Genomic DNA, 23,787 nt, shown 5'->3' with positions numbered 1-23,787 from the left:
TTTATAATTATGTCATACCCTATTAACTCACATGTCATAATTGCTCTGCTGTCGAACTTGAGACCAAAGAGGGTCATAAAAATAATAAAACATTATTTTTATGACACATTTTAAATTCTGATATTTCTTTTAGTTGTTTTATGATTCATATATCACATTACAAAATGGATTTTGTAATTTTTGAACTAACAATGGATGCCACTGTACTTTTGGTAAGATGGTGAAAAAATACATGAATATAAATATTATTATAAATGATTTAGTGCTTTGAGACTTATTTTTTTCTTGAATACCTTGACACTATACGATTTTTTTTGATTACTTTATAAAAATTCTATTTCATAGAGAAATAATAATATGTTTATTTTTTTTTCTGTTACTACATAAGGATAGATTATATTATAAAATTTGATATAGGTATCAATTATAAATAAAAAAATGTTGTCACACTTGTATTGTGTTCAAACATAGTTTTATCCATTCATTTCTAAATAAATATTGATACATTATTTTTTTCTTTTGTTTTATTGATGTAAACTATCAATATTATTACTTATTATTGCTTTATACACCATTGAGAACACACAAAAAAAGTTTCAAATTTTTAAAACATGTGTAGAATTTTAAAGTTATTTAAAAAAAACTAAATTGACAATTTTTTGTCAAAAAACGCTTGGGAGTTTTCGCATATGCTAGGCTAAATCAGCTGGGAGTAAAAGAGTTAAAGTCGGATAAGGTAACTCGCAAAATTTGTATGTGCGGCCTGTCGATCATGGCCTGATAGAGCGAGATAACTCGCTGAAGGCATGGACCTAGTTAATAAATTTTAATGACACTATAATGGTAATTTAAATGCTGAAATCGTAATTTTTTATTTATGCCTATAAAATATTGATTAATTTTTATAAAAGGAAATTAAGTCAAAATAGCCAGAATCGCAGTTCCGGCCTCTTACGTAGGTGTCAATATTATTGTGAAGACCACGAAGAGGTCAGTTAAAATAATTAGTTAGTCTATTTCAATTTATGTGTTTTATTAGAAAAATAAAGTTTTCATACGGAATAGATTTATTTATATCATGAGGTAGCATTCCTAGTCTTCTGGACAGAATTGAGTAGCAATTTTTAATTAGTCTGCCCACCGAGATGAGGACATGCCTTCTTAAAATAAAATATCTGTATGTAACTGCCATTATAAAAATAGCAAGGACAGTAATCAATTCATTTTTGAGATAACGATCTTGACACCACTTCAACCGGGTCCACGACCCTCTGTACAACTGCGTATATTTTTAAAAAGCTACCGAAAAAAATACAACTTTCCATCTTTCCATCATAGATTGAAAAAAATTTAATTATTAGAAAGTATTTGCAAAAGATTCAGTATTTACTTGGGAGGTATAAATTCATGAAAATTTATAAAATGTGGTATTATCAAAATATATAAAAAATATTTTACGACATGTGTTTTGCTCGCACCAATGCTTAATTGAACACACGGTAATGATAATAATTATGGTATAATATTATATAACATAATCTCGAACATAAATTTTGTTACACAAAGCTAATTATAATATAATATTTGAGAAAAACATGTCTCGTAAACTAATTTTTATGCATAATGCACAATAAAATTCAACTTGACACCAACAAAGCTCTATTCTCTTCTGCGCACACATATGTGATTTAATCCATAGTCGAAACACCCGAAATGTCAAAATAGGCAAGATGGATAAATGTCAACGTAAAACAGATTTTGATAGTACAGTAGAACCTCGTTAATAAAAACACGGATAATTCAAAATTCGCCGTAATTCGAAATTTTCGCGAAAAAAAGTCCCTTGAACATTGTTTTCATATAAAACCATACCTTTAATTCGAATTTCGTAATTATTTCAGAGTCCTGGCATATAAAAATATTCAATAATCGTAATAAAGTACACTATTTCATGAGCCAGTAAAACCATACCTTTAATTCGAATTTCGTAATTATTTCAGAGTCCTGGCATATAAAAATATTCAATAATCGTAATAAAGTACACTATTTCATGAGCCAGTAAAACCATACCTTTAATTCGAATTTCGTAATTATTTCAGAGTCCTGGCATATAAAAATATTCAATAATCGTAATAAAGTACACTATTTCATGAGCCAGTAAAACCATACCTTTAATTCGAATTTCGTAATTATTTCAGAGTCCTGGCATATAAAAATATTCAATAATCGTAATAAAGTACACTATTTCATGAGCCAGTAAAACCATACCTTTAATTCGAATTTCGTAATTATTTCAGAGTCCTGGCATATAAAAATATTCAATAATCGTAATAAAGTACACTATTTCATGAGCCAGTAAAACCATACCTTTAATTCGAATTTCGTAATTATTTCAGAGTCCTGGCATATAAAAATATTCAATAATCGTAATAAAGTACACTATTTCATGAGCCAGTAAAACCATACCTTTAATTCGAATTTCGTAATTATTTCAGAGTCCTGGCATATAAAAATATTCAATAATCGTAATAAAGTACACTATTTCATGAGCCAGTAAAACCATACCTTTAATTCGAATTTCGTAATTATTTCAGAGTCCTGGCATATAAAAATATTCAATAATCGTAATAAAGTACACTATTTCATGAGCCAGTAAAACCATACCTTTAATTCGAATTTCGTAATTATTTCAGAGTCCTGGCATATAAAAATATTCAATAATCGTAATAAAGTACACTATTTCATGAGCCAGTAAAACCATACCTTTAATTCGAATTTCGTAATTATTTCAGAGTCCTGGCATATAAAAATATTCAATAATCGTAATAAAGTACACTATTTCATGAGCCAGTCATTGAAAATTGTTACAGACTTTTTGTAAAACATCATAAATTACTTATTTTAAGAAGGTAATAAAAATAATCCTGACATTTTATGACCCATAAACACACATGGAACCGGAAATTTGGTAGGCACATCTATAATCGTAAACAATATTGATGAAAATAAAAAATTTTAAATTTTAATATTTTTCCCTCATACATTTCATAATTCGTAATTCGAATTTTTTTTTTCGATTTTCGGTCCTGTGGAATTCGTATTAACGAGGTTTTACTGTATAAAAGTAATATAGTTGAATAAGTTGAGAAATAATATTTCGTTTGACAGGCGTCATTTTCACCCGCGACCCGCAATCCGCACATCGCCTAGCAACGATCTTTTTAGACCGTGCCTCAACTAATGCATGGCCTTAACCTTAAAAGTCATTTCATTACGATTGCTGCCATTGTGTTATCAGGCAGGCCGGCACTACGGTCGATTGAACTAGCTTGAAAAAAGAGCCGCACGCCAGTGGCGAAGAGTAGAGGTAGACTGTGGAGACTTGACATAGATGGTGCACACTTTGTTAGTCGTACTAACTTATTTTATTGATTAGTTTTTAAAATACAATTAAATCGTGCCTAACCAAACCACAATAGATAAAAAATATTGTACACTTTGGTGACATGCTGCGAGTTTCTAACTGTGTTACAAGCGCCGACGGATATATTTCCAACCAACAATGTTGCATCAACCCTGCGTGCATCAGTTACACCTGTTTTGTGAATACCAATAAAATCACATTGACAAAATCGAGGAATTGCAATTATGTCAAGTTTATAATATGTGTGACCCCACCTTATATGTATTGAATGACAAAGTGGCGAATATATTTTATAGATAATTATCCAAGTTTTCATATTATGACATTTTTACTATTTACCAATAATTTGACAAACAATTCAACATAATTATTTTCTTTATACTTCTGAATGAATGAAAATTGAAAGGTCATCAGTAGAGAAACTCCCGCAATCGGCATACTTAACAGTAATTACAAATACAGTAACAAAAGGTTAGAAAGCAGTTTTATGAAGCATCCGTGGCTCGGAAGTGATCTTCGTCGATGGTTGAATAAATGTGACCTTCTCCGCACATCCACTCCAGGATTTTACTGTAAAAAAAAAGTTAAATCAAATAATAATATGCAAGTGTTGCCTAAGGGTTAAATGCATAGAAGGTAACATTATGGAAAACTTTATGCATCCGAAAATCAGCTGCATAACAATAATGTAATTGTATACATACTCGAGTTCCATTTTGGACATCTGTCCATTAAGTGATGATTGCATGTCATCTTTACTCGTCCCCTTGTCGAGTTTAGCTGCCCGGATCAAGTTGAAGACCATGGCCTGTCGGGCATTCAGTCCGGCCGCCGCTCCTCCTATGTCCGTTCCCATCACCATCGAGTTGGCAGGCATTGCCGATGATGACATCTCTGCATGGCCATTTGTTTTCGGCTAGAAAGATCACAGGTAGTATGAAGGATGGATTCATGGTAATTATCAGTCATTCTCATATTCATCCCAAATCGATGGGGAAATTAATTTTATTTGAAGGTGAAAGTCGAGAGTATGCTAATAAAACTTTTGAAGAAAATTATGGGGAATTTCATAGAATGTTTTTATTAATTATTATCGAATATCATTTGTTAAGTATGTAATAATAATATTAGAGTAGAACCTCGTTATTTTGGACTAGGACTAATGCGAGTCCGTTGAAGCCAAAAGCCGGTTATATAAAAACACCAAAAAGTCTTGTTTATTCATCTTCAGATGATATATCTAGATAACCGTTGTGGACGGACGTTAATGTTCGATGTCGACGCACTTGCTTTCGGTAATCCTGCTTTAAACAAAGAATCAAGTTTTGTTTGCACTTTTAAAGTCTACTGTTTTTTTATCTCTCTCTAAAATGACGAAAATGCATGTAATATAGTTGAATTTCGTTATCTGACAAATAGCCAATAAATGATATTAGGACATTGAGATGCGATCTTATCACTGATCACTATGTTTTTGGGCGTGTTGTTGCTTCTTCTTCGCTATCTTCATTTCTTTTCTCATTTTCCGAGATCATGACTTCATCTCCAATTTCACTTTCAGTCATGATGTGATATCCAGTCACCTTCATCTACTTCTAACCATTGCAAACTGTTGTGCAGCTGTGTGAATGCAGCTGCCAGTGTTGCAAATGTCAGTGCTACGTTCAGTCTACGGGCAGGACGGCAATATGACTCGAATTCGTGTGCGAGAGGTATGACGTGATTATCACGCACAGAAAATTGTTTTAAAATGGTGACACTTGGATTTAAACATGTATAACATCAACAGGATGTTTTTGACAATCTTCACATTTGACCGGATGTTTTGTCCATTATGTCAAAAATCTGTTATATCGAGGTTCTACTGTATTTGTATCAATTTGTAATTTAGTTAATTAATTTAATGCTAACAACGCGACTGGTGCGTTTGCAGTAGTTGGCCATTAGATATAATTAACATGATATTTCATCATCATCATCAGCCTGAATCTATCCACTGCTGGATGAAGGCCTCTTCAAGTTGCTTCCACTTCTCTCGGTCCTGTGCTTTGCGTTGCCACGTACTTCCGCAGAACTTTATCATTTCATCGATCCAGCGGCCTCTAGTTCTACCTTGTGGACGTTTTGTACTTCTTGGATACCACTGGATGAATAGATTTGTCGAACGATTGTCTCTTCTTCGAGCTATGTGTCCAGCCCATCTCCATTTAAGGCTTTTAATAAACTCTATTACATCGCAAACCCTTGTCTGCTTCCTTATCCACTCATTCCTCTTTTTGTCCTTTCGCGTTATGCCTTCAATATCTTCAAAAGTGACCTTCCACTGTGCCTAAAGCGCAAAGTGTTCAACCAGTGTGTGCTTCCCGTGATGACATATGCGTTTGAAACATGGACCCTAAGTAAAAGAGAGATCCAGAAACTTAAGAGTAGCACAACGTGGTATGGAGAGGTGCATGCTGGGCATAACGCGAAACATGATATTTAAATGTGGTAATTAACAAGTAATTAATTGGTCAGCAGTGAATGTATTAAGGGGAAAATCGTAATTATTCATATTGATAAAATATGCATGGGTAAAAGGTAAATAGGTATACGAAGAAACAATCAACAATCTATACTCACTCCCTTGGACTTGGCTTCCATTTTGATTTTATTGTTGATACATTGAAGATAGTGAAATGTGATTGCATTAATATTGGTGATATTGAACATTTTAAAGACAACCAGCGTCTTTTTGCCTTGGTTAGTTTTTACATTTCCATATATTTGAACGTAAGTGTTGACCATGACATTTGGGATTGATTTATCCTGAAAAAAAAAACAGATAATATTACAGCGTAAGAATGACAAACAATACAACATGCCAACTCCAAATTGGCTAAAATAAAATATCGCCCACCAATCACATTTTGCAACCTTGGGCACTGCAGACGTGTCTATAAATAGAAACACACAGGTGCGTCTGATCCTTAATATTCGGTTCAATGATTGCCATGCATTTGAATTTCTAATTTGTGGCAATATAAAAACATAAAACTTAAGTATCAAAGGTACCAAAATGTACTGGAATAAAACGGGACTGCAGAAACTACAAATGTAAACAGTGGGAACAGGTAAATTCTGCCCTGATAAGTAAAAAGTAAAAAAAATTAGAAAGTATGTCAAAACAATCCAATAATTTTACATAATATAAGAAAAAGGGTAGGTAGTTAAAAAAACTTGGGTTCCCATTTCACTAAAAACAAAAACACTAGCATGGCAGAATTGAGGTCATATAAGGTTCCACTGTATAATTGATACTATTGTTTTGTAAAGAGGAAAACTTGAGTTCCTCACACCCTGACATCAAAATCCAACAAATGTGAACAGAGGCAATAGAGTAAATTGAAAACACATGCAGTAATCAATATAATAGGAAATCATGAGATATCGAAGTTAAATCATTGAACACACTGTAGACATTAATTGGCGAAAATAATACCTAAATGAAAGCTCAAGCGGTAATGCAGTTTACTGCATTTTCATTTATTTTAAAAACAATTAAGTCATGCTTTTTCACTTGTTCCTTTTGATTCCATCATTGAACATGAGTAATTTTATTAAAAATAGTTGTGTTCTTATTATTTGCGAATATTCTTTCACACAATAAAATATTTAATTAGTAGTAACTGAAGTGCGAAATATATTATGGCGCATGTCGTCTATTATCACGTGACATCACAGTAAGCTGCCGCTACGGGAAAAAATTGTGTAGTCGTTTTTCTTGGTGTTTAAAATGTTATCAGACTGATGCTCCCATCCCGTAGCACATTTTGAACCATTAAACAAACATTATCAGTTAGCAAAATCTGCCGAAATCACCAGAACAACAATGAGGTCACCTCACGTTGAACTGCACCGCATCGACACCTGCACTGTCATGACGTTTTTTTTGTTTTTAGCGGTTGGCACATGTATTTTCTATAAGAATGTTGTTTATTATCTATGGTCTGCAGGTTGCGTTCTGTTCAAAATATTATCTATGGATGTCATGTTGCAAGTAATTTGAACGTATGCACATGTAGAAACTGTTAAAATTAATTTAAATTAGCATGAATAATTAATAATATTCAAATTACTAATACATTATAGTTGGCACTCTTCATCACTGTCATTCTTCAGTGAATTTACAGAGATGGTGCTCATTCAAAATATTCTGCAAAATGACGAAACCATAGACTAAATTTGTCGCCACGATGGCTTGACAGTAGGCGACATGCACCTCAATTTGATTCGCGCTTAAAGAACACTACAACACATTGTGTGGCGAATATGGTATCACAATGATGTTCTTTATACCTCTGAATCATTCATAGCATCCTGATCGACCCATAGCATGGCCTTCATCCGTCCTGTCATGTCTTGTATTGTGTAAACTATCTTTGTGCTCTGTATTTTGATATTTCGTATCCTCGCCACAATGGACACGATCTGAACATCCGAGCCCCATAATTTGACACCGTCATCCGAACAGCTGAGGGCTTGCTTGATGACTATTGGAGCTGTACGGGAATTTCTCTTGCCCTGGAAAAGAATAATGCCATAAATCAACATTTAAAACATTAATACATAAGACAAAAGACACAACAAAAGATTGTGTCACAGTTCACTCAACAATTTTGATCTATCACATAAGAACAATGACATTATTAATGGACGACACACTCAATACAGTAGCTAGCAAGTAAATTCGCATGTATAGGTATACGTCGCGCAATTTCACGCATCGGGAATTTATAGCAATATGATCTTTATTGTAATGGCGTTAGAGCAGTGTTTCTAATGTCAATGTTCATTTGAGTGAACCCGTTCGAACCGAACCATTCGGCAGACCCAACAAAAAGCATCAGGAATTTATAGCAATATCACCTTTATTGTAATGGCGTTAGAACAGATTATGCCATTCGGCAGACCCGACAATAAAGTGAGTGTCATTTTCTTTTCCAGATGATTCGTCCACATTAATGTCATTGCATAAGAACATAATTATACACTTACATAAAAATTATACACTTTATTGCATCAATGTTTTCTGTTGTTTTAAAATTCTATCGATAGTCCGAGCATTTTCTTAAAATTTATACGGAATAAAACTATTATTGTAGATGCAAACCAAAATAATTTATCAGATAAAAAGCATAGGTTAAGAGAATTGACCGTAATACATTATATCGAAGTAGGGATCACGCACACTCTAGTGAACGCCAACCAAGGTCTTGGGAAGTTGCTCCTGGGACACTTTCGGCACAAATTATATATGCCTGCATAACAGGTGTGGAGTGGTGGAGGGAAAAGCAAGTATTAACAGATGGCAGTATATATCCTAATTTACTATGGCTGGTACTGATAAACAAATATCTGAGAATTAACAGGAACTTTTCACTTCTGTAGTGTGCTCGTCTACGGATTTATTTTTAAAATTCTGTGTTGTCTCAATAAATACTAATATACCTAGATATTTATGACATCGTAATTTTAAATACTAGATAGCCAATATAACATTGTTAAAACCCAGTCCTTATCAGGTAGTAGCGTACTAGTGGCAAAGGGTTTGCTTTAGGCATGGTTTATTTGAATATTAACCAATACCATTATTAATTCAACGAAAACAAAGAAGTATGAATGTCAAAGTTTAGCATGCACTATTTATGTCCAACTCCACAACCTACCAAGTACAAAAATAGACAAAGAATGTCTACATTCTCACATTTGTGTGTTTATGTTGTTATTTATTTCAGTGGCCACATTGCTGCCTTTATTATTTAACTATAGATAACTCTTGGATAAACAATGTAGGAGTAGGCATACTAGGTTTATATTGTTTTTGTGGGTAGATATTGCTGACTTCAGATCCATAAGTAGAAATGACTGATATACATTGAAATAGTTTCTAACTTACTGTTTTCTTAGCTTTCGTGCCGGGAGTATTGGCAGCTCCAAATTGATTCGGAGAATTAAAAAATCCGCCACCATGGCCTCCCTGTCCACCTTGATCTAAAAGAGAACATAGTTACGTATGATCAGATTTTACACCGATGAAGATAGTATAATACATGTGTATTAACAGATAGTTACCGTTCCACATAGTATCAGTTGTTTATCAAGATAATAACACCGTAAAACAAATAAAAAAAAATACAAATTTCTATTCAATGACAGCCACAATACGCCGCGGCGGGAAACAACTTGATGAAATTGTTGCCATGCCATCGCTAACATGAAAATGAAAAAGACACCGAAAAGTTGATATCAAAATAAAATAATTCTACTACATTTTGCTACATACATGAGTTTACTTTCAAAAACAATTTTTTTTTGATAATCGAATGCAACGAGAAAATAAAAAATGTTAAAGAAACCACGTGACAGCACATAACACGATGATACAAACTTATGGAGAATGAGGTAGGAGAGCCACTGTCGAAAACTACCCAATCACAACTCGTAACTGGCAAAAACTGACGTTCGAATTACGTTTTTCAATATGGCGTTTGTAGTTCCATTTTTGGCCATTTTCCAGATATGTTTGTAGGTCTGTAATGACATGTTTGCCCCCTAATGCTACATATGCCAATACCAGTCTCATCTGCGTTATTTTACAATAATGTAAATTAAATATTCCTGTGGAGATATTATTTAGATAAAGTATTCTTGACAATCTTACGCCAGACTATTGTGGAAGATTATTCTGCATTAGGGCAACACTGTAAAGCCTTGTCAAGTTGTCAAAGTCAAAATACTCAAAACATCGAAAAGTAGAAGTTTGTTATTTTAGTTTTAAAGTTAAAACCGTTGGCATATCTCAACAATGAATTTCGAACACTTTACTCAAAGTGTTCCGAATGTTTATCATCGAGGAGTTCATAAAGTTTTTGTCAAGAGTCCCATTGAGGAATCAAACAAAGATTTAACTTTCTTGATAGAAAAACATTTAGAATCTAACCTAGTAAGGGGCTCTTTTTTAAATTGAATGTTACTCGATTTATAATTAAATTTGTTGTAAACTAAATTAGTAAAATTGTTTTATGATTGCAGAAAATCATAATATCAGACGAGCAAGATCCATGTTTTCTGTGTGTATTATTAGTAACCAGAAACGACTATGATGAACTTAAAAAAGTCCAAGGGCTACTTATTGACTTCGATAGCTTTCCTGGACAGCTCGTTCGCTTACTTCAGCAGTGTGCTTCTGGAAATATGTATGTTCTGTTTATAAATTCTTCAAACTAACAAGATAATCATCTTTTCTTTTCCAATACACTGCGTGGTATGTGGATATTTTTAATAGATTTTCTTACTGAAAATGCAAATAATCTTTTTACCGTCCAGGTTGGTTCTCTCAATAAATTATTGGTATCTTATGACCATGGCGCCCACACCCTGAAGCGGGCCCCCAAACTACAATCTTTGGCGGGCCCCCCTATCTATCGCTAAGGATAAAGGCACTGTGATGCTCTACAGTAGCGTTAATGTATATATTATTTAGTGTTTTTTTTGTATATTTTAATACATCCATTTGAATTATGGAGTTGTGGAGTATCGATACTACACATGGGAAATGAGTCACTTAATAGGGACTCTGACAGATTAGGTCAATTACGAATAGTGATTTGTTCGGACAGATTAGGTCAATTGTGTCTTTTGTGTTTCGCGTCCTCACACCCTCGTTTCTTCCTATACTGCGCTCTCACTCTCTCAGATCTAGTTCGCGGCGAACGAGTTAGTTAGTTTGCCTGGCAGCGTGTCCCTCACACCCTTGTTTCTTCCTATACTGCGCTCTCACTCTCGCAGATCTAGTTCGCGGCAAATGACAAATGTAGTTCGCCTGGAAACGTGTCCTCACACCCTCGTTTTTTCCTATACTGTGCAAACTAGACGAACTCCATTAGCGCCAGATGACACGGGACTGATTCGTTCGCTGGCTATAGATTCGTTTAAAGAGATTTGTATGTTCGCGAACGACGCATGCCTAATCAACTACCCCAGGCCCAGGCGACTTTTTTTTTACTATTAGAGAAAAATGTGTTTTGTGTTTATCTCATTTATCTGGTCGACTCGCCACACCGGGCCCCTCCTGCGTCTGGGCTCCCAGGCTAGAGCCCTATCACCCCCCCCCCCCCCTTGTGGGGGCCATATTTATGACTCATGTGAATTAAATCTAATATCCACAACTTTCGAGGTATTCCAAAACTTCGCCAAAGTGAAGGTTTATGATTGAATTGAAAGATATGAGGGTCGAGTCCCATTTGATCAATCTTTCTCTTCTCTTTTCACTCTTTCTTCTCTTTCTTTTTTCACAAATTATGTTTGTTCAATACCTAATAAGAATTGGTAAATTTATAGTACTCCATATCGTCATTTTCGTTATGGTGTTTTAAGACCAAAAACTAAACCAAAACCTAACACAACCTAATTATTTTTGGGTTGCAGTAGGTTGTGTTAGGTTTTGCTTTGGTTTTTGGTCTCATAAAACCTCGATCACAAACACGATATGGAGTACTATAAAGTTACCTAAGAATCTAACATTTGTCTTGTGCGTATTCGAGATATTTTTACGATTTTTTTGTCCATTCACCGCCATCCAAATACACGTCACAGATTTATTAACAATCAAGGCTATAGAGTAGGGTTGCCAGATGTCTAGATTTTGGCAGGAATGTCCCTGTTTAGAAACGGTAATCCTATGTCCTGATGACGTCCATAAATCCCGATTTCCACGGAAAAATAAGCAAATGAAAAACATGAAAGACATCTTCTTAAATGATTAATAAGTGGGCTCAAGAACACCGTACAAGGTGCAATATGCGAGACACTCTGATCATATAAATCCAGGAATTGCTGCAGCATCTTTCAGGTGACCACCGCAGATAGTCCACGTCATCTTGTAGTAGAGATCTGGCATACATGTTTTTCACTAGACTTTTTCAGTCATACTTATTTGTTTTCATTGAACTAAAATACAAATTGTACATGGTGTTAAGTAGTTAGTTTTTCAAATTTAATCAAACCCTGGTTTGCTAACCAATCACAAATATTTTTTTTGTTCACTATGCAGGTTTTTATCTTTACAACAGCAGAGTCATGCTAATATAGTTTTGGAAATAATCGAGCGCAATGAGTTCAAACGGTTGGTGCATTTATCGTTGAAGACTGGACCGGCTTCCGATTTAGATGTCAAAAGAAACATGGCTGAAAATATTTTATGTCTCAAGGTGGGTATCTATGTATTTATATATACACTGACACAATAATAGTTGTTCATTATCACTGTCAAGTCAACCATTGTTGATAAAATAAGCCAGATAGGATGAGAAATAAGTTAGTTGATACAAAAGATATGTGGCGATCAATGAGTCCTGTGAGAACAAGCATTTGTCAGTAAAATCCGTGACATACGAATCTATCGTGAATATATACATTTTTCACAGATCTCATCGTTATCAGTTAGTGCTTACTCGGTGAGAAACACTGACGGCGAAAAATAAGATTGTCTATCACGTCATGCATTTACACAAATCTAGTTACGAGTTACAAATACGAATTTTACATCAAATAATATAAATTATGATTATTATGCATTTCTTAGACGTCAGCCAATACTCCATTTGGTTGACCGAAATTTGTGGGATATTCAGTGTCAGCAGTATTCAATCGTGAGGGGCTCAAAAATAGTTTATCACGATTGACTTAAAATGTCACTCCGTATCATCGCATCGAAGACCGAATATCTCACTCCGCTTTTCATCTGTATTGTGTAACTGTCACTCTGTATTACGGAGCATCGGGATAAATATCTCGTTATTATTATTGTATTGTGTCATTCCTGTATCCATATAAACTGAACATGTCAATCCGCTAAATAAACATGCAACCGCAACTCATCACACCATCACCCGCTGAACACCAAAGATGCTAGATTTTTTTCAAAATCAAAAACATTTCTAGAAAATTCTATTAAAAAAAACATTTTGTTTTCATGAAAGCGGAAGCATAAAGTATAAGTCATGCAATTAACAATTTATTAATGTAACTAAGAAAGTTTAATATTCCTCATTTAATAAATATATCACAACTTCAACATATTATTTTAACAATGTATTGCCTTTCAAACCTAAATTAATTGATATAAGCAACAGTAACACTTTATTGTATGTATAATTGAGATCTAAGGGTTATTCATAGTTTTTTTTTTGGCCATGTCCGATTCTAAGAAGATCATACTTAATATGATCTTATCTTATCTTATCATAATATAATATGATCTATGGATATTATTATGGGCTTCCACAAAATGGAGGTTTGTATCAACAGATTTTTGCTTTTACAAGAAATGGATGTTAGCCACTTGCTCAACCTATTGGGTCGATACTCAATATGTGTATTTGCCAGACCCAGGATTTGGCCCACGACATTATAGGCAGACAAGTCAGCCGTTCGGACATAGTTGGTTTACTGTTAATTTTAGTTTCTTGAGTTTAATTAATAATATTAATTTACTAAATGAGTGATAATAGAAATATTATTATGTATTTATAAACTTATTTCGTTGCGGATCCTAACGATACAGATGACACCGACTATATTTTTTACACTACATGAAGCGGTATCTAGCTTACATCATAGTACAGTGGTCAATCAGTATTATTCGAAATAATCCAATGTTTTTTTATTTTTCATAGAAAAGTGTCTCTAAGTTAACTTCCAACCTGGCCGCGAAAGAGACTGGTTTCCGTGAAAAAGAACAATTATTGGAACTGAAGATCAAGGATTTAAAGGAGATTCTTTCAAAAGTTGAAGAGGAAAAGTATCACAAAGACAATCGCCACCAAGAAGAATTAAAAAAAGAGAGGGAAAAATTAGAACAGGTGCTATTTTGAAAATCATTCTCATTCTACATACGTAATATAATATTATTGTCTTATTATTTATCAATATTATTAGCTTGGTCAATATTATTCTACTTAGTTGATTTGGGTCTATTTTTTATAATGATGTATTGCTTCTCTAGGAAAGGGATGAATGGAAACGATGCACCGATATGTGCACTAAAACGCAGATCACATCGATGCAAGATGCTATCATTCGCAAAGACAAACAACTCGACGATGTCAATTTGAGATGCCGTCAACTCCAAGACACACTGAAGTCTTTGGAATCGCAAATAATGTAAGCCTGATACTCATTTTTGTTGTTAATCCTTACAGAGCGAACGCCACAGCTGTTGTGTCCTGATTAGGGGGCCATTAGATATAATTAGCATGATATTTAAATATGGTAATTAAAAAGTAATTAATCGGTCCACAATGAATCGGTTAAGAAATACAGAATATATCATTGTAACAAAAATCATTGATTACAATAATAGTACAGAAACATGCCTATTAGAAAATATATTTACACACTGGATTCTGGCCATATGCTTACCAATTTAGTCACCTGCATCCTACCTAATTACGGCGAAATTAACAAAAATTACTTCATTTTAAGTTGATATGCGGTGGCTTGAAGAACTAGAATCCCCTCTCGTGTTTCAGTATTCATTCCCTTCACCTTGAAAGCATTTGACGTTTCTTATAAGTGCGCGGTATCAGTCATTTAGACGTGTTAATAATGGCAAAAGTTTTGAAAAGTGACAGCAAGAAGATTATTAGTCATCTTATCTCATACTGTGAAGAAGAAAAACGACAAATTAAGCTCAATCGGCTCTTCAACAACTCTATCGAAATAGTTGCCGCGATGACAGCTACAAAACATACTTGAAATTTTAATGTTGTCATATAATATTTATCCTAAGTTATTGGGGAAAAATGTGTATCATTGTATTTGAAATTTGTGAAAATATATACCTATTTAAGGAAGTGGGAAATTTCAATCCTGGCAATACTCACAAAATTTCAAAATCGAAAACAAAACAAGCGCTGTCGCCAGGCCTCACGTTAAACTTTTCGGTCTCTATACTTGGGTGTCCGAAAGGAGGTATTGAGCATGTCAATATACAAACTATTTGAATTATGACAAAATCTCCCGGTAGTTAATCGTAATCAATAATAACATAAATTCTATGATTTAGTGATAAAACGCAGCGAATTATGACGCTGGAAAAGCAACTCCACACTGCAAGAGCTGACGCAGAAACATGGCGGAATCAAAACGGAGCGTTGGACCGAGATTATCACGATAAAGAAAATAATTTACAGCAGACCAGGACGAGATTAATGGAAGTAGAAAAGGTGATTGAATATATTCTTATTCTTTTTCAATGACAATATTGGTGGAGAAACCAAATTCGTTCTCGATAGTATTTTGTAGAACTGATTGAGTACTTAAATTGGAATTGCACCAGGTTGATTAACCCTAGAAATTTTTATATATATTTTTATTTTTGCAGAATCTTAAGGATAAGTCAGACATGCTTCGAGAAGCTCTTGAAGCACTGCATTCGGCAAAAAGAGAGAAGGTTAATATTTTTTTTATTTTATAGTAAAGTTGTACATATTTACATAATACATGAGGGTAACGAAACGTATTGATATACAGAAACATATTGAGTATTATAGTATGCCAGCGCATCTATTTTATACACAAGACTGCTATCGGCAGCTATCGAGAGTATTATAATCGTCACAATAAGTTAGCCGTCTAAACTGCCAAAACTATCTATCTCGGTCTAAAAGTTAACACAGCCGTGACAGGTGCTGTTAAAACATAGCACTTATTGTAACAATTATTATGATACAATCAATACACAAATATGATAGACTACCTTCGATAGCAGTCTTGTGTATAGAATAGATGCGCAGATAACTGAAGCATCTATTTCCATATATTATTATAGTTAAGGTGACGCATCAGTGAAACGCCAAATAATTTTCAACTGTACGCGCGACGAAATTTTGTACTCGCTTCGCATTCATTGAGAGAACGGCGAGTCAGACATACGTCACTTTGCTGTGTGATAGCGACGGGCCAATTAATTCTAAAATCGTGTAAAGATGACTAAAAACGTTACCCATTTATTTTAAAAAGAAAACATGTCAATGAATATATTATTATTGTTACTAATAGAATAATAAACAGAACATAAAATGGACGTATGTTGGATTTATATGAGAAATAATATTTCGTTTGACAGGCGTCTTTTGCACCCGCGACCCGCAATCCGCACATCGCCTAGCAACGATCTTTTTAGACCGTGCCTCAACTAATGCATGGCCTTAACATACATAATTTTGAAAGACACTTTCTGAGGAAATATATTAAAACCAATAGAAAAAATCTTTTTTGAAAAAAGTAAGCCACCCCGGCAGGGAATCGAACCCTGCATCTCCCGGGTTTACGCCCCATCCGCGCATTACCTCTATGCTACGCAGTGACATACTAATTGCGACAAATTTTAACTATTGGCCACTTTTAATACCCAATCATCAGCACTCTTCTAAATCAAGCTACTTTGACAATCGATTTTTGTTTATTAAATCAAAGTAGATACCTATTGCTTCAATTACTAACCGACGTCGTGGATTTCTCCAATATTTTTTATGATGTAACTTACTTGAACTTGCTAATAATTAATAATTAACTATTTCTTTTATTCACCGAATAATTCACAAGATTTAAGAATGTACCATTCTAATTATTGAACATACATAATTTTGAAAACACTTTCCGAGGAAATATATTATAACCAATAAAAAACGGGGCGTAAACCCGGGAGATGCAGGGTTCGATTCAAGGCCTGAACAAAAACGATGCATGAGTGCGAGTGAGAAAGTATTCGGCACCCTTACAATCTCTGCGACACGCACTAGAGTAAGATAAAAGGTCTACATTATCTGTGAGCTAGTTTCCAAAAGTATCGCCATCAAATCGGGGCGAAACGCTTCACATAGCGTCGATAACTTGCGAGCTCGAGTTGCTAAAATTGATATTTTTTGTGTTTAACATAAAGTCAATGGTAAATATTTTTAGTTAATTAAGTAGAAAAGATGGTTTTGTGTGTTGTCTTAAAATGTGGTAGCCGTACTGATAAGTAAGAAGATGGTATTACGTTTCATAGGTAAGTTGATACATGTTCGTGATAATTTATTTGTATTTTATTATATATTTTAACATCAGTGACCTAGTGTTTCTTTAAAATAACTTAAATTATGGATATCTTTATCTAATGGTTGCATTTTGACCGCTTAAAAATACTATATAACGTAAAAAAATAGAAAATTATATTTTAATTCTGAGCGTCTAGTGCCAGTACTTTGGGCGAGCACTAGCGAAATGGTCAATGGTCTCGAACATTTATAGACGAATGCGTTCGCTCGCCCACAAACCAAACGCAATGCACGCGGCTTCATTTAGCAATGCAACGGGTGGCGTCTAGATGTATCTATAGTCTAAGGTTCGATTCCCTGCCTTACTTTTTTCAAAAAAGATTTTTTCTGTTAGTTATAATATATTTCCTCAGAAAGTGTTTTTCAAAATTATGTATGTTCAATAATTAGAATGGTACATTGTTAAATCTTGTGAATTATTCGTTGAATAAAAGAAATAGTTATTATAGTTAACATCTAACAAAAATTACATAGGTATTCTATGTGTAATTTAATACAATATGTAATCTTGTATCGTACTTAAGAGTTGATGTTGTTTACCACAAATATCAGTGGCGATCGCTAGACTACAATGTGTATATAGTGTTTGTTAGTTTTTAAAATTCAATTAAACCCTGCCTAATCCAAGCCATACTAGATTATATTAAAAAAATATTCGTTTATAATAAAATTATGCCATTAAACTATATATAGTTTTAAATATTTTATAGAGAGAAGAATATTTTTTATCGATTAAATATTTTATAGATGGATGAATATTTTTTGACTATTATTTATTATAGGTTGGTTTACGCACAGCTTAATTGAATTTTAAAAACTAACTAACACTATCTGCAATTTGTAGTCTTAGTTCAATTAAAACAAATATGTATGAATGACAAGGCTTATTGTGCATTTTTTATGTCGGTTATTAATAGCCTATCGCTACTGTAGTGTACATACCTACTTTGCGTGGTTGTTAGCTTCAATATTTTGGCCATAGATGTGTTTGTAATCATAAATAGTTTTGCATTCCGTCAATTTGAGAAAAAGTGTAGAATGGGGTTTATTAAAATATGTAAGCCATCAATGTATTATAATAAAATTGATATTATGATCTACGGTTTACTTACAAGGTGATTTTAAACGAATATTTGTTTATCTACGTAATTTTCTTTCAGGATCTTCTCGAAGATAAAAATAGGTTTAGTGAAGGTTTGGCGTCTACAAATCAAACAGAGCTACAACATTCAAATGAACAGCTCTTAAAAGCAAATCAAATAATTGCGAAACTCAATAACGATTTACTTGAGATTCGAGAGAAGGTAATGTTACATTTTAATTATATTTATAGTGTCAAACACAATATATTTTAATACTAGAATGTTAAAGAACAGTCCCAATTGAATTACTCTGATCAGATTGAGAATGTCAAGTTAAGCGGATGAAACTGATTGTAAACTGAACAATGACAGAGTTAGGAAACTAAGGTGATAGCTGTCAGGAGTCAGCATGGCCCCCACAAGGGGGGGGGGAGGCTAACAGGGCTCTAGCCTGGGGGCCCGGCGAGGCCAGTCGACCAGATAAGTGAGATAAACACGCAGCACAAATTTGCTTTAATAGTAAAAAAAAGTCACCTGCGGAGCTATTTTCCTTCGATAATATTATTACTTAAAATTATATGGTTATACGATAAAAATTTTAATTGTGTATTGACACTCGACAACTCCTTAATTCAAATGGATGTATTAAAATATACAACAAAATACACTAAATATAAACCATTTGGAAAACGCTACTGTAGAGCATCACACTGCCTTTATCCTTAAAGATAGGTAGGGGGCCCGCCAAAGATCCTAGCATGGGGGCCCGGTTCAGGATGTGGGGGCCATGGGAGTCAGGTGTATTATATTGTGCTTGTAGTTCTGGAAAATATAGCATAGTATTGTATTTCAATCATTGATATACTACTGGATGAATCATATGCTTCTTAAAATGACGCCCGATTTTCAGCGACTCGGCCAGTGTTAAAACTTACTGTTTTAATATCAGCGGACTTAACTCGATATAAGCTCACTTAATATTTGTCTCGAAAACGACCTGGCAATAATTACGAGTAAGCCCGATCTAGCTTGCTTCTTACTCTAACTAATAGTCAGCGCATGACGACTTGCTCTGTCCGCTCAGACATGAATTTTTGGTAGCTTGCAAGCTTTGGGTTGCAGAACCCTTAGGGTCACTATTCCAAGAACGCAAATTTAGTTTTACAGCCAGGGCAATACGGGTGAAATTCGGAAATCCATGTTAACGGTCTTAACGCATTATATCTACAAGGAAATATAAGACGATATTCGTAATATCTTCTTTTGTGGTACATTTTTAAAATGACACTTATATGGGAACTCCTCATCTAGTAGTATATCTATGATTTCAATCAAAATTGAGGCTCATTTTAATTTGTATACGAATAAACAGAATGTAATGCAGTATTTTCTTGAATTCTTTGTGTGATATGCTTGACTATTTTGGTAGAGGCCACATGTGTTTCTTAGGTCTGTTTGGTGGCAATGTCACTTATGTTGGTTAGGTTAATTTAACAGTGAATTATTTTCAAATCTGGTTATAAGAATACGGTTATATATAGGAGAACCATGCAACCTCTTGTTCTAGCAGGAAGAATAATATAAATGTGCATTCATTTTACTGATTAAAAAACAAATTGTAAATTTGCAAATAATTAATAAAAATATTTTCAGCTGATGTGTCGAACGGCCATAGCATTGGAACAAGAAAAAGTGATTGATCGTAATGTGCTGGAAAGGTTGGACTTGCAAAAGAAGGAGAAAGAACTTAATGAGGAAATCGAGAGAAATAAAATGATGTTCGAGCTTGCGGTGAAAGAATCGGAAACCAGCAAACGTCTGCTATCTGAGAAAGAAGAAATAATAAAGAATAACAATACAGGTGAGTAGTGATACACCAATGGCGAAGGGTGAAGATTTGACAAAAATAGTGCACACTAAACTTTGTCATACTTATTTGTTTTCATTAAAGTAAGAATACAAATTGCAGATGATATTGGTCAACTCTAAAATTCAATTAAACCCTGCCTCAACCAATTCATAATAGATAAAAATATGCATCTATCTGGTTTGGTTTATGCAGGGTTTAATTGAACTTAAAAAAACTATCAATAGCATCTGCAATTTGTATTCTTAGTATGTCCTATGAAAACAAATAAGTATAATTGACAAAGTTTAGTGTGCACTATTTTTGTGAGATCTCCACAGCCTACCTCCGCCACTGTGATACACTCACGGTGGGTCCCTGAGAGATGGTGCTCGTGTACTAAAGGAGATTATCAAATGTATCATGATGTTTTGATGGAGAGTCAATGTGATCCAAAAAAAAAAATCCAAATTAATCCAATTATCTGTCTTCCTCGATCTAAAAATACATAAATATAAGTAGTTGATCTATTGTTGATGGACAATTCAGTTTTGGCAAATTAACATGTTTATAACCTGTTGGATTGAGAGCAGTGGCGAAGGGTGGAGGTAGGCTGTTAAGATCCGCCATAAATAGTGCACATTAAACTTTTTCAGACATACATATTTGTTTTCATTGAAATAAGACTACAATTTACAGAAAGTGTTGGTAAGTTTTTAAAATTCAATTAAACCCTAAGAAACCAAGCCATAATAGATAATAGTCAAAAAATACATGTCTATCTATAAAATATCTAAAATTATGCAATTAAATCATACATAACTTTGAATATTTTATAGATAGAATAATATTTTTTATTTATTATAGTTTGGTTTATATGAAAAAGTGTGCACAATTTTGTCGTATCGCCCAAATTAGACCAAAACTATTATGGTTTCGTTTAGGCAGGGTTTAATTGATTTTTAAAAACTAACTAACACCATCTGTAAATTGTAGTCTTAGTTCAATAAAAACAAATACATATGACTAACAAAGTTTAGTGTGCACTATTTATAGCGAATCTTAACAGCCTACCTCCACCCTTCGCCACTGATTGAGAGAGTACCTAATAACTGTTTCTCGTAAAAAAATCTGTTAGGAGACTGCTAAGGTCTTCATAAGTCAATGAAAAAAAATATACTGCCTCTGTAATCACTGTTATTCTGTAATAATTTTTTTCCGATTGAATAAATAAAACTCGATATAATTTTAGTGATTCAATGGCTGCATAAAAAACTTGACGCCAGTCAGTCCAGCATCGACACCACAAACCTACCAAGCGGCCGACTTCTCCCCTCGCTGTACAGCTCCACCCCTTTCGTTTCCTCGCGCACCATGAGTGACCGGAACACAGCCGAAAGTAATAATGACTTTTTAAACTTTTACGCTGCGGGGCTCAATATTAAGAGTACTTTAGGAGCGTCTTCTGCTAATCAATACGAGATGCCTTCCGAAGATGGTGATGGACACGGCATGCCACCGGATAAAGCACAGTACAGCGTTGATCCTGTGTATCTAAAGCCAGCTGATTATACATCCACAAGGTCGTCTACCGGTAAATCAAGAGGTAAATGAAATTATGTTGTAGTTAATGAAAATACCGAGATTTTTAAGTCGAAAGGAAGTGATATTATATGTTTGTCTTTGATAGTATTAACTGTCGATTTTTGTCACCATCTCGTTCTTCTTGAGAATGGCTGTTGCAGAGTCCGAAACGTCGAGGAAAGAAGGAAGAACATGATGTGACATCTTAAAAATCTATTACGATAACAAGCAACCAGGGAACACAAAATTAATGGAAACTGTCTTACTCTATTGGGCGTGGTATAACAGACTACGAATATCGAAAAATATAGAATAAATTTAAAACATGTCTTAAAGAATATGTTATTTTCAATAGTTATGTCTTTGATAATAATGTGCATTATAGTTTGTCTTGTAAATGTAACATGCATTCAATGTTAATGGCGGTCAGAACTCTGTTATTTTTGGGTTTTATGGCCTGACCATCATGAAGTATCTGTTTCAAAACCTCAGTCTATGACAATGGCTTTTATATTTAATTTATTCATCTCTTCTGTGTGAACAATTGTGAATGTCTTAACATCATAGAACGACATTGTATTAATTAAAATAAAAGACAATATGTAGCCAAATTTTTATAGCGTGTCACTTGCCGAAACTAATGATCTATCTCTCGTTCACGATGAGAGCATCCATAATTGATAAAATATACGCGCTTTCAAATATAGTATCATATTTTTAACGTTAATAATAATGTTATGTTGAACAATCTGTGGAGGGAAAGCGACAAGCTATGTTGTGGGTACTATAGTACTTATTCCACGTTTAAAAATAATGTTTGGTCTCATTCGCTTCTATGTGACATTGTTAAATGAGTTTAATGTGCTATTGACGCTGACGAAACTGGTCCTGATTAAAATTAAACTATGTGGAATAGCTACTACATACAGATATGGGTTGCATAATAAAACAATTCATTTTTTTTTTAATCATATTAATTTATTAGTGACTTATATCGAAATTTACATAGTTTAGAAAGAAACAATAAAAGCCAGCTTGTTTATTTTCTTCTTCATTTCATAAAGCGATTCAGTAGCCAATAAATAGTTGTTCGTATTATTATAATATGGCTGTTCAAATTATTTATCTTCAATTTCTGTTATACCGCTGTAATTTGATACAAACTAAATTCCTTGACAAAATAGTATTATACAATTTTGACATAGATTAGAACCATAAGCAAAATTAATTTTAATTTTATATTATTATTTTTTTCAGATTTGACTTCTAAATATTCTTCAGAATCCAAAAGTGGAACGTGTTTGGTTACCAACAAGGAAAACATGAACACCGAAAGAAATCGAAATTTTCCCACCGGAAGAATACAGCCTGCGAAAAATAACAAAACCAACACACATTCCCCCGTATCAGCATATTTTCCAAAATCATGAAATTTACAATAATATTTTTATAATTAATCAAAAACATAGTTTAATTTCTTAATAAAAATATAATCCTGTGATAGAATTGATAATACCTATCTTATAATGTATTTAAAATAACACTAATGAATGTATCAAATAAAATACAGTATGAATAATGTAAAAAAATAGTTTTATGGTTACAGATAATGAGTATGGAAAAGGTATACAGTAGAAGTTTGATTACCTGGATCACTTTTTGAACAATTTTTTTATGATTATAAGGAAAAGGTACAATTTAAAATAT

General features: G+C 33.7%; 2 protein-coding genes across 3 annotated transcripts; one reads left to right on the top strand and one right to left on the bottom strand.

The window, feature by feature from the left end:
- Positions 1-1,008: 1,008 nt before the first annotated feature.
- Positions 1,009-9,646, bottom strand: RPA2 (Replication protein A2). Its single transcript, XM_085944986.1, has 7 exons — positions 9,539-9,646; positions 9,363-9,457; positions 7,763-7,987; positions 6,047-6,232; positions 4,129-4,340; positions 2,835-3,994; positions 1,009-2,043 (listed from the first exon to the last, which is right to left on the bottom strand). Exons 1-6 carry the CDS (start codon positions 9,546-9,548, stop codon positions 3,910-3,912), a joined length of 813 nt encoding a protein of 270 aa, XP_085801112.1. The 5' UTR covers positions 9,549-9,646; the 3' UTR covers positions 1,009-2,043; positions 2,835-3,909.
- Positions 9,647-10,166: 520 nt separating this feature from the next.
- Positions 10,167-23,661, top strand: Sas-6 (Spindle assembly abnormal 6). 2 transcript variants are annotated; one of them, XM_085944982.1, is made up of 11 exons: positions 10,167-10,409; positions 10,499-10,662; positions 12,519-12,675; positions 14,143-14,328; positions 14,472-14,629; positions 15,534-15,693; positions 15,852-15,920; positions 18,729-18,872; positions 20,304-20,511; positions 21,749-22,102; positions 23,338-23,661. In XM_085944982.1, the coding sequence occupies exons 1-11, from the start codon at positions 10,272-10,274 to the stop codon at positions 23,508-23,510; spliced, it is 1,911 nt and encodes a 636-aa protein (XP_085801108.1). In that variant the 5' UTR covers positions 10,167-10,271; the 3' UTR covers positions 23,511-23,661. The 2 variants fall into 2 exon arrangements, with proteins under 2 accessions (XP_085801108.1, XP_085801109.1); XM_085944983.1 differs by having other exon boundaries at positions 21,749-21,895; positions 23,338-23,654.
- Positions 23,662-23,787: the final 126 nt, after the last annotated feature.

Source organism: Rhyacophila brunnea, unplaced genomic scaffold, assembly GCF_057557595.1.
Source record: "Rhyacophila brunnea isolate RB1 unplaced genomic scaffold, BYU_Rbru_1.0 scaffold_17, whole genome shotgun sequence".
NCBI classification, from domain to species: domain Eukaryota; kingdom Metazoa; phylum Arthropoda; class Insecta; order Trichoptera; family Rhyacophilidae; genus Rhyacophila; species Rhyacophila brunnea.
The sequence above is the reverse complement of the archived record's forward strand: the minus strand, read 5'-3'. Positions and strand labels throughout refer to the sequence as shown.